Genomic DNA, 12713 nt, shown 5'->3' with positions numbered 1-12713 from the left:
CTTATGAATCACTTCTATTGGAGAAGCTACGAATCTGAACACTACTTTTCCTTGGTTGCTGGGGAGTTTTGAAATGGCATTCTTGTTTGTACAATTGAAAATGGTCTTGTTGCCTTTAAGTTTTATGGTCTTTTAGGAAGTAAGGAAAACTTCTTTCAAACCTGTTCTGAAAATTACCAAAAGTAACAATGGCATCTTTTCCTCACTTTCTTAATTTTCAGTTGTGTCAGATTATAAATTAACAGACATGTCTACATCTGAATTCCAGAAGTGTGAGTCAGAATTTAAGAGAACTAAAATTTTGGGCTGTGGAGTGATATATTAAAAATAAAAATGGAAGTATTGTTTCAGAGGATTGTTCGCTGACTTGCATTTATCATAAGGAAGGAACAGTAAATACAACATATGGCATCATAGTCTGTTAACTTCACAAGAAAACAGGAACACTTTAGATAAAAACTGAAGAATTATAATTTGGAACAAAGCATTTTCTGTGGATTCTTGTTTCTGTTGACATTGAAAGCTTATCTTTGTCAGCTGTTAATATAATAGCTGTGAAGTACAGCAGATGCCAGGATTTGTATTATTTTAGGAAAAACTCTCCTACTGGTTAATAATTAGAATTTTTGTATGAGTTTTTTTTTTTATGAATGTGGTTTTCCTAAACATAAGAGGATGGATTTCCCAATAATATATGGCTGTCACTAGCACAGACCTATTTCGTAGTTTAGTGCCCCAGTTTTAACAGAGAAGAGCTAAGGATTTGGGGGTTGTAACATCTTAATTAGAAAAGATTGAGATGAGTTAAATTTGTGACCACAGTAACTGTTTGCATGTGGACTGGCTGTGAAGAAAGGCTTGTCAGCATGGGCAATCTGAAGTTGTCTTTTGAAAGCAGTGTTGTTGATTGGGTTACACCGTGAACATGACTGTTAATGATCGTTTCTTGAGGGAAAGTGGGATTGTGCTTCTTCTAGTGAGAAGGTGGGAAAGCTTTGGAATTGATGATTTATTTGCATATAAGTGACATTCCTGATGTAAAAGTGTACTTTGTTCTTTTTCAGCTGTGTATTGTAAAAATTACTAGTAATTGTTTCTTAAATTTGGCATGTCACCACCCCACAATCACCAAACCAATTTTTCCTGACTTTGCTTCTCACCTTTGTCTAGCTCACTATTTTCATTTTCCTCTGTAGGGTACTACATTTTCCTTTTCAGTACTCATTGCTTTTCATTCTTCTCCAGTTGTAGACTAGATGGATTATCTCTGCCACGCACTGTGTGCTATCAACAAACGTTTATTGTGTTTCAAAATTAGAAAGATGGGGAAGTGCTTCATAGATCATGCACACTAGGTACAGAAGAGGTGGGCAGGGTGGGGCATGGGGGGATAATACTGTTGGTCATGGGGCCTTGTTCCCTTTCTTTGCTTCATTAAATAAACTAGAAAACACTTATACCTTGTTTAGAGGTCAAAAGGACTACTGTTTGCACAACAGTGCTTGCATGGCAGTCTAGAATTTAGCCATAAGTCACTGAACTAAAATTAACTTGGACATTAATAAGTGCTTTAGGACGTTTTTACATCAGATGATCTTATCTGAATGTACTGGTTAGAAAGTCCTAACCAACACGTGTATTTAATATGTTAACTACATAGATACAGTCTTATTTATTGCCTGTGCCATCTGTCTACCACTTACTCAGAAAAAATAATTGGGTGAGAAAGGAAACTCCCAGGTTCCCAGTTCTACCTGTGCACATCAATCATCTGTGAATCATCTTTTATTACAAAAAGATCTGCAGTTGATTTCAAATGACAGCAGTTTAAAAATCACTTCCCTAGGGATTTGATGGTAGGTACAGAAGTATAATTTTTAGCTGCATAAGAAGAGTTAATCCTGAGGAGCTGGAGAGATGGAGCAGTTAAAAGCACTTGCTGCTCTTAGAGAAGACCTAAGTTTGGCTTGCAGTTTACAACTTACGTAACTTCAATCCCAGGATGACTCAACACTGGGGCTTCTGTGGACACCTGCATTCATATATACATAGGTGCACACACATACCATTAAGATAAAATAAAACATAAATGAAAAGGTTTTTCAAAAGAAGCACGAGTTGGCGCTGAGACAGTTATAAGAAGGGGTAAAGAGTTAGAAACTAGAGAGTAAAAAAAAAAAAAAAAGAAACTAGAGAGTAAGGCCATTTGAAGAGAACAGAAACAGTGTCAGTGTGAACTTGTTTTTAATATTGATGAAGCATAAAGACAAGCCTGGGAGAACAATACTGCTGTGCAAGAAAATAACCTTGGAGCCATAGTAGGACATAGGAGCCGACCTGAAGAGATCTGGGAAAGTTTAAGCATCAAAATAATGAGAGTAATGAATCATAACTCATAGAATAGCCCGTGAGCCCATAGTTAGATAAATGGGAGGTTAAGGTGGAGACTGGGTACATGTAAATGTTTTTAAGTCAATACTCAAAGTGATGAGTTTCATGTTTGTCTTTGTGCTGTCTTCCCCCATTCCTAATACTGTTCTCCACCTGCTGGTCCTCTTCTTAACACCTGCAGATAGTCTTTGTCTTAGGGTTTCTATTGCTGTGAAGAGACACCATGACCATGGCAACTCTTATAAGGAAAACACATAATTGAGAGGGCTTGCTTAAAGTTTCAGAAGTTTAGTTCAATATCAGCATGGCAGTGAGCATGGTGGCATGTAAGCAGCTGTAGTGCTGGAGGAGTTGAAAGTCCAACATCTTGCAAACAACAGGAAGTCGACTGACACATACTGGAAGCTTGAACAAGAGACCTCAAAGTCTGCCCCTACGTTGACACACTTCCTCCAACAAGGCCACACTTCCTAATAGTGCCATTCCTTTTGGGGGCCATTTTCTTTCAAACAACCAGTCTTCCCTTGTGTTCTTTGTCACATATATTAATGCCTCCCTTCAAGATCTACTCATCCTCTTTTTGTTGTCATGACTGCATATGTACACATCTGTGTACACACAAATTTAAATCTAGATTCTACACATTGGAGGAAATGTATTTGTCTTTCTGAGTCCTGGCTTATTTTATTTAACATAATGATCTCTAATTTTATTCATTTTCTTTTAAACTTAATTTCATTTTTATAGCTGAAAATAGTTTCACTATGTATATGTGCTTTTTCTTTATCCATTTATTACATTTTTTTTAGATGTCATACATAACTTTAAAAAATCAACAGAAATAGTTTAAACTTCACCATTTGGCAGCCATAATACTAATAATTACTCCAGGTGAAAGAACCATTGAACATTAAACTCGTGAGAAAAAAAATTTAATGACAAAAAATGCTTATGTAATTATACAGCATACTAGGTTAGTTTAAAAGAGAAAATAATATTTTAGCAGGTAAACCTGACTGGCACCATCCTAATTGAGTAATCAGCAATAAGAGGACAAATTGTGTTATCTAACTCTTGATAGGGTGAGACAGAGTCAGTATCATTTCTGTGTTAATTATGTGAAAAACATACAACCTGAATGTAATCATGGGAAACATCAATGAAACTTAAATTGAAGAATACACTATAAAAATAAATATTCTCCATTTAAAAAATGGGGTCATGATGATCACAGAAAAAGGAACTTGTCCAAATAGAGTATAGAAGCATAGGAACTAAAAACTGTCTTTAACCTTGGAGTCAAACTTAAAAATTAATTTTGAAAATTACCGTCTCACTAATTTTCTATTGATCTTAGTTTCCGGATTTTGGTTGCTCTGCTGTGATTATATAAAAACATTATTTTTGGAAAAGCAGATTAGAATATTAAGGGACATTTGTTCATCTCAAATTTGGAAAATACTGCAAATATTGTGTATATTTATACACCTAACTAGAGATTTAAAAAAAAGTAGTTAAACTTTAAACCTTTGGAAGATCTGGTTAAATATCCATGGAAAATATTTGTGCTATTTTTGTAACTTTGTATGTTTGAAATCATTTTAAAATAAATAATGTTTTGAAGAGTAGAACAGACAGCAAAGAAAAGAAAAGGCTAAGAAGGGTAATAATTTAAGTGGGTGTGGCATCTTGAATGTTCACTTTTTGATTCTTTGTATCTCTTGTGCACATTTGGGAAGCACACAGAATATTAGCAGAATAGTAGGCATTTTAATGTTTGCTGTTGATTGTGTTCATTTTTTTTTCAGTTAAAAATTATTTCCCATTTACCCTCCAAAATTGCTTACAACTATGCTCTACATGCTATCTTTTGTTACTGAGTACTGATGTGGGGGAGGGAGATAAGGTCAATTTTCTTTTGATAAAATAAGATAATCTGTTAGCATTTAAAAATACTCCATATGCAGTAACAAAGGAATATGAATTATGCTATTTTCAGTAGAGGAATATTTTTCCAAGTCCAAGGAACTATGCAAAAAAAGAAAAATAAAACTCAGGACTTAATATTTTCATTCATAATCTCTTGTAAACCTTTGATATTCTTCAGATTCTTTCTAATATTATATTTAGTTGTTAACTCAAGAGTGAGAAGATTGCATAAGTGTAGGTCTGCCTAGCAGACAGTATTAGATGAGAAGTAGTAAGGGTCTGTATTTAATGTGGCTCTGTATAAGTCAGACACTGTGGGGACATGGACTGAGAGCACACGTCACTGGGGATTTTATATTCTGATGACTGCTGCTTATTACAATGAAACCATCTTTTATTGAAGTTATGTTTTATGCTTAAAAGTTAAAAGTTACCAATGTTTTGAAGTCTAAAGTTTTTGCTAGATCTCTTTCATCCCCTTCAATGATGTATCTATCAAAGCATGAGAATGCCATTTTTTGAGGTGCTATCAATGTACTATTTTTAGTTTTCTGAGTTGCTAGAAGTGAAGCTTTGTCATTTTTCTCGAGTATATAGACTTAGTCTATTTTTATCATTGGGTAGCATGTTACTGCAGTAAAAGGATTTCATAATTTTTATATACTACATTTTGTGTCTGTTGGATTTTTTTCTATATTGGAATTATTCTTTTTGTGCCATTAGTTATCAACATACATAAATTTTCGAAGTTAAACAGATGAGTTCTTATGGAGTTGCTATTTGGGTATTTGTTTGTTTTAATAATTTAAAACTTACTCAGATTTAGTAAGAGCTTGTTAAATGAAACTGGAAACATGGGTAATTTCATTATTCTCTAAAATTGTTATTATTTCCAAAGAACCGTAAGAATGATGAAGCCTCTTATGAAAAGATGCTGAAGCTGAGGCGGGAGTTCAGCAGAGCCATAACAATTTTGGAAATGATTAAGAGAAGAGAGAAAACCAAAAGGGAATTATTGCACTTAACTCTGGAAGTGGTGGAGAAAAGGTAACATTGCCACTGTTCATACTAGGGCCATGCTAGCCAGGCTTTATGTCCGTAGAGAGTGATTGTATAGTGGAATTTCATTTTTAGCTTACATTTGTAGTAACTAGTTGTTTATAAAATAAACGTGCTATGGTTTAGATTTCATTTGGGAGAATTTTGGTATAGAGAATTAATCTTTTTAGATATTTTCAGAATCATTGTACTTTTTTTTTTTTAACAAAACCGAGGGATTATTTTGCCCTTTTCTTTATATTCAACACTGTTTAAAGGAAATGAATGGTTGAAAGGCAAAATTTCCTGTTTCTATTCTTCAGAATTAGTATCTACAAAATATTTTCCTGCATAATTAAATAGACTGAAGTTCCATTACCTTTTAGGGAGCTGAAGTAAACATTCTAAGGAATATTCTCAGTGCCTGATTAAAAAGTACTTTATGTGAGAAATTCATTTATCATATGCCTTAGACATTTTAAGTTTCTTGTTGTGTTTTTAACTGGATTTTAAATATAAAGTTTGTTGTTTCTGTAACTTTTTTCTTAACAATAATCTGATACCCTAAAGCTAGGCTTGGTGGTCCATACCTGAAATCTGAGCAGTTGAGGTTGACACAGGAAGATCAGGAGTTGAAGCAAGTTTGAGGCCACTTGGACACTTGAGGCTCTGTCTCACCCCTTCCCATCCCCCCAAATTGATAGTTCTATTTTGCTCATTCAATTACCTAAAATGGCCTGGCGATGGTAGCGCACGCCTTTAATCCCAGTGCTTGGAAAGCAGAAGCAGGCAGATCTCTGTGAGTTGGAGACCAGCCTGGTCTACAGAGTGAGTTCCAGGCCAGGCTCCGAAGCTACACAGAGAATCCCTGTCTCAAAAAACAGAAAACAGTTACTTTAAATGCCATAATTTTTAATATGTTTTCCTTAATCATTAAACTCTGCTTTATTTTCTTACACTTTATTATCTTTTCAAGATATCATCTGGGAGACTATGGGGGTGAAATCCTTAATGAAGTAAAAGTTAATAGATCGGAAAAAGAGTTATATGCCACGCCAGCAACTCTTCATAATGGAAACCATCACAAAGTTCAAGAATGTAAAACTAAGGTAAATAATTCTTTGGAGAGAATCATGGGTGGTAATATTAATCACATAATATGGTGGTGAAGGAAGGAAGTAAACGGCATGGTTTGTTGTCATGTCACTACTCTAAGTGAGGTCTTTAAATATAGCTGACCTGTTAGTCACCTCCAGTACTCTACCTCTGTGACACTAGCTCATAGCTAGTGTTTACATTACAGTTTGAGGTCATGTCTACCAAAGTTCATTGTTTTGATGTGCTGTCTGCTTCTGTAGAGAACAGGGTCATTGCCAGAACCAGCATTTGCCAGTTACATACCTTGGTTGACTTTAGAAAGTCCTCTACGTTCTGGAATATGGCTTATTCCAAGTAAAAGAGCTAGCCTTGGTGAACATTTTATTTTTAGGTTAAAGAATTGTTTTTATTTAGTGCTCATTTGCTGTATTCAAGTATTATTTAACTTGGGTATGTAAAAATTCATAGAGCCTTTAATAATAAGTTTAGATAAGCATTGACCTGAAGCATCTGAACAGTAAGTAGAGACTACTCTGCAGCAAGATTTTATAAGTGACTTGGGGTGTTTGTGGAAAATTCATCTTTTAAAAATGTCATTGTTTTTTATGGGTTCATTTTTAAACACCAAGGAAGAATGTGGAGCAGTATGACTCCTCCTCATTCAACTCATGTCAGTTCAACCAGCAGGTTCTTATTAATCACAGGCATCTAGCCCACATCGAATTCCCTTTGAATCACACTCACAAAGATAGTCAAAAAAAGTTAGCAGCAACAAATGTCACTTTGAAAACTACTTTTCAAATCTTTTTTTCCACCTTGTATTAGTCAGAGCCTTTCCTAAGAGTATGATTACTAAGCATTTGAATATAAAATTTTAACTCAGAATTACGTTGAATCAATCTTTAGATCTTATCTAAGTAAATAGGAATAGCCTATTATTTTTAGAGACACAGTGTAATATATTATTGTCTTACCCTGCACACATAGTTACTATATTTAATTTTCATTCATCCTACCTTAAAACATGAAGAATTACTGAGAATTTGGAGTTTTCCTTTTGATCTAATAGTTTATACCCAATTATCCATCTCTGTCAAGCAGCTTATATTTCACTAAGTATGATCTGTCCCTCAATCAGCATTTCTGATGTGTGCACTGTTTCTCATTCTAAGGTAATTTTAATATCTTGGCTATATGATTCAATATATAATTTCCTTAATAATTTTACACTTTTAATATTGTTTTTTCTTTGTTGCTCAGAACAGTCTTTCCAGCATTTTTTTTTAAGTGGCAGTTCTCCCTTTATCAAAAGCAATACCAGCCAGTGTATAAAACAGAAACAGGTCTCTGCTTTGTGGAAAGAAGGAGGGCCCAGCCCTTCAGTAGGCCCCTTTGCCAGATGGACTCCACAGAACCCTGGGGTACTTGAGGACCATTTGATTATTGTTCAGTCAAGGCAATAATTATATGTTGTAAAAAATGAAAGTGTTTGTTTAGCTCATAAGCTTATTTTTCTCAAAAGATTACCACAGGTAGACAGTTTTAAAATTGGACATAAGTGCAGAACTAAATTAATAACTTTGTGATCTATTCAGTTACTTTTAAAATAAAGTAATGAATTTTGTTCACCAGCACAGTGGATTTAACTAAGAATTAAATTTAAATACTTTAAAACACTGAATGGTTTGATAATATAACAATCTAAAACTATTTATAAAAACAAACTTTAACACCATAATTATTTTTCATTATAAATTACAGAAAGTAAATCTAAATCATGTTTCAGTTTATGGCCATAATAAAGTTTTCATACTTAAAACAATAATTCAGATTAACTCCTAAAGAAAAGTGTATGTTTTTCAAAGAGCAGCATAGTTTTTCATGACTTCTAAAATGATTTTCATTTCTTCCTTTTGGGGGAAAATCCGACACGTAAACAGCACCCTCATCATTTGTCTTTGAAAGAAGAGGCTTCTGACGTGGTTCGTCAAAAGAAGAAGTACCCAAAGAAGCCTAAGGCAGAGGCTGTGATAGCTCCTCCGCAGCCCACTCCTGAGACATTGCCTGTGATCAATAAGAGTGACATTAAGCAATATGACTTTCAGAGCTCAGATGAAGATGAATTTCCACAGGTGCTTGTTTGAAACTGTTTTAAACACATGTCCTCCTACTCTTTTGTTTGCTGTATTTTGCAACGTAATTGGCATCCTAGTCGTGCTTCTGCTTTGCTCACATAGTGGTATAAAACATTTTCTACATATTCATGAGTGTACATGGATACACACATGTTGCCACTCAGTGTTTACTCTGGTTTTTCTGTCAGCTGTAGAGATGTGTTCTGTGGGACATTTGGATAGTTTCAGGTTTCCCCTTTTATAAAAACAAGCATCTTTGTCTTCTTCCTGTTGGTAAAGTGGCCTTTTAGAAATAACGTTACTGAGTCCAAGATGTTGGTATTTGAAAACATTTAAACATGAGTACAAATATTTACCAGTAGTTCACTTTCTGTCAAATTCTACCAACATGATAGTTTTTTATATTTAATGTAAATTTTATTTATTTGTCAAGTAATAGCTATTTTACTTTAAAGAAGATTTAAAAGAACTAAATAAAGTTTTTACTTGTGAAAACTTGTCAACTATTCGACAGTTTCATAGCAAAGTATTTAGGATTAATTTTTTGAATTTCATTTCATCAGTGTTATTTTTAAAACATATTTTTATTTTATATATTAAAGGATCAGGTTATTTTTCACAAAGCACCTGGCCTGACAGTAATCTATTTTTCTTTCTATATTATAATATAGAAAGCATTCAAAAGGAAATACTGTAAAAGCTTGAATCTGCTATCAGATGTGTCATATTTTAATATTTTTATTTACTTAAAATCACTTTTCTTTTAAAAGCCAACATCAACTTTACAAGACTGCTTGTAAAGACTTTTATTGTTCGAGCCATTTAAAATCCCAGTTCATAAAAATGTGCCTCCTGTGGCTATATTATTTTTTTGCCCTGTCACTGACTTTTCTCCCCCAAATGATATTCTGGTATTCATATGTATTAATAAATGCACAAAAATGTGCTTTATTTTATATGTTACTGGGAACCACTTAATTAAACCAGTCATTACATTTGTCAGAAGAATTGTCCAGTTAGTCTTGGGTAACCATTTGCAGGCATAGAACGGTCATCAGATGACGATTTTGAAGAAATGAAAAATGTAACAAATAGTGAATCTATCAAGTTCTTCCATGTAGAGGAAATAAAGACGCTGGAAGCAGAGATTCAGCATTGTGAGATAAATGTGACAGTTTGGCATTGCTGAAGTCAGAAGAGAGAGGAAATGGTGGAAGGGATAAGGTATTAAGAGTAGGCAAATGGGAAATTATTAAAAGCTTAAGTCAGAAAATGACATGGTTAAATAATGCATGTAAAACTTGCAGAGTAGGTTGCTGTCAGTACTTGTGAGAACCTAGAAAGTCTTGCATATGCTCTGTGTTCTATAAAAAGGATGCCATGAGACACTGTAACCATAAGGGGAATGTGTTCCTGATTGCTATTCCATCCACTGCCTTAGATAAAGGCTCACTCAGCATACATTTCTCGTATATCAGGGAATCTTCATTTCAGCTCAGAATTTTTATATTTATTCACATAATCCCCAGCCTCCATCCCCACATTAAAATTGCATTATACAACTTTTAGGGTTTTCTGGAACCTTTTACTAAGTCTTAGTCAACTTTCATTAGTTTTTAATGGTATTTTCACGTTACTGAGGACTGCTTGCCTGTTCCTTGGCATCACTAAATAATGTGATGTCTAAATTCTTCTTGTAAATTCTCCCAGGGGTAGATTTCAGGATACATAGGAAAAGATAGCATGTTGTCCAGTAGAAAAGGAACAAGGGATTAAATAACTTTAAGAGAGCATTGTAGCCAGGCTGACTAACAATATTGTAGTTGGGAAGAAGGCCTATGCCTACTTTGATTATACTTACGGTCCTACTGTCATCATCGCTCTATGGTGCTACATTTCTGTGCATGTTGGAGTATTTCCCTAGAGAGTGAGTTGGGAAGAAGTGCTTCATGCAAAGAATTGTTGGATACTTCATATCACTTCTTATCTGTTTTAGAAGAGTTAGATACTTGCAAAGGAATCAAAATGTAAAGTTAAGGTTTCTTTATAGTTTTGAGTTGTGAATTGATACCTCAGGAAGGAGAATTAACCTTGGCTCTCTGTGCCTTTCTCCTCTGTGGGCAATTGAACAGCTATTGAAAGCTTAAACAAATGCCCTTTTCCCAAGGTGACGCAGTTTGCAATTAATGTGGAGAAAAGAAAATCCTCTCTAAAAAGGAATAAAGGATTTGTGATTTTAAAACTGCCAAGTAAATATGATTAAGCAGACATTTGTGAGAAAAAGATGTACTGCAAAGTAAAGTAAGACAACGAAAACTTAAGTGCTAAGGTTTTTATGGTATTTAACTATTAAAGAGGATGTTTATATTTATTGTTTCTCTGATGTATCAAAGTATATTTTGCATGTCACTTACACTGTTTTTATGACATAAATTGTGCTCTAGTGAGTCAATGCTGTCCTAGGAGTCCCCATCAGATTATATAAGGATATTTGACTGGTAGCATCTGGTCCTGGCAAAATCCTTTTTAATGTAGCAACTCAAGTCTTTATACTTTACTGTTGTGGTCTTAAGCTTTTTCTCAGCAACGAATCTGTTTATAATTTAGCAAATGTCTGTCTTCTATTTTGTTTCTGACCTGTTAGGTTTAAGCACAGATTTAAAGGGCTAGAAAGATGGTTCAGTGGTTAAGATCATTTGTTACTCTTAAAGAGGACCTGGGTTTATTTCCAATACCTACAATGTGCCTCACTGCTATTTCTCTGGTTCCCAGGAATCTAATACCCTCGATTTTCTACCATTTTACTTGTATTATAGAAAGAAGTTTCCAGATAAAAATACAACTACTGATAGGGGAAGCATAATTGTCATCAAGTATTTATAGACTACACAGTTTAGAAAAATGGGATATATAAACATATCATTTTTAAGTCTAGCCTTTACGTTCAGAAACAGGAAGACAATACCATGTGTACTTAGATGCAAGAGTGAATCTTAAAAATATGGATTTATATCCACAGAAAACATTTACCAGTTATTAAATGTTTAAGACAAATTAACTACCCACTGGACGTAGGCAGGTGTGTTGTGATCTGATTTTATTTTTGATCATTATGTACATTCTTCAGTTAACTTGATAACTGCTAAATAGAACACCTGTTTTATCCAGGTACCATCTCCAGCATCAGAACCTGAGGAAGAAAATGATCCCGATGGTCCCTGTGCTTTCAGAAGGAGGGCAGGATGCCAGTATTATGCTGTAAGAACTTTGTTTTTTTGTGATATTTTTGTGAGCTGGAATTAAGAGAGCATTCGTATCAAGGTAACTTAGGCTGAATCTAAAAGTGGGAAGTGCATCTGTATTTTTATTTAATGTCTCCTGTAATGTGTCAGTACCAACAAAAATAGATGGAAGATACCAAATTCTTTCAAAGGATATTAGAATCCTTTACTTGGAAATAGACAATTTATATTTTAAAAATTATTTCATTTGGAACTTTAATTCTAGCTTTAGCAATTTTGAAAATTGCACATGTCTAAGTAGTTTTTGGAACTTTGGTGGTTTCTAGATTTTCACTGAAATTGTGTGTGTGTTTGTGTGTGTAGTATAAAATACCCTGTAAGTATAATTTTTAAACTTCTTTCATGAGAGTGTTGTCTTATAATTGTATCCATAAATTTCAGACACATTTAGAAACCTCTTGTTATTAGTGTCATATTTTGGGTGCAGTGTTGAGAGAATGACCTTGACTTTCCAATACTAATGCCATTAAACATGGTGCTATAGAGCATGAAGGTGGTTTTACCCTTTTAACATGGTTTATAGAAACCATGTGATTGCATTGTTGTGTGTACAGATAGACAACTTTTTGGGAAGTAGACTTAATGTAGGAAGGGTGGGGATTTGTCCTCAAGTTAGAACGATAAAAGAAGATAAGACTACTGTGGAAGGGTGACAAAGTGGTAAGACAGAAAAACAGAATGATACATATAATGGGAAGGCCAAGAAATAGGCTCTGCATTCTTTAAAAGTAATGAGAAAGCTTAAGCTTAACCTGTGCATACACTTCAAGTTTTTGTTGTCTCTAGCACACCCCCCTGAAAAAAATGCATTCTAGTTTAT

The 12713-nt window shown here is 34.2% G+C and overlaps 1 protein-coding gene across 2 annotated transcripts in view; it reads left to right on the top strand.

Moving 5' to 3' along the window:
• Nucleotides 1–12713, top strand: part of Epc2 (enhancer of polycomb homolog 2) — an 86145-nt gene that overhangs the window by 58147 nt on the left and 15285 nt on the right. The window contains exons 5-8 of one of the 2 annotated variants that reach the window (XM_050139913.1): nt 5219–5367; nt 6335–6467; nt 8397–8588; nt 11760–11849. In XM_050139913.1, coding sequence (XP_049995870.1) covers nt 5219–5367; nt 6335–6467; nt 8397–8588; nt 11760–11849 — 564 coding nt within the window. The remainder of the gene's footprint in view (nt 1–5218; nt 5368–6334; nt 6468–8396; nt 8589–11759; nt 11850–12713) is intronic. The other variant, XM_050139914.1, reaches the window with a different exon arrangement.

The sequence above is a fragment of the Alexandromys fortis genome, unplaced genomic scaffold (genome assembly GCF_014885135.2).
Source record: "Alexandromys fortis isolate MF-2015 unplaced genomic scaffold, M_Fortis_MF-2015_v1.1 scaffold_33, whole genome shotgun sequence".
In the NCBI taxonomy this organism is placed as follows: domain Eukaryota; kingdom Metazoa; phylum Chordata; class Mammalia; order Rodentia; family Cricetidae; genus Alexandromys; species Alexandromys fortis.
Note: the sequence above shows the minus strand (reverse complement) of the source record. Positions and strands in the feature narration are given on the sequence as shown.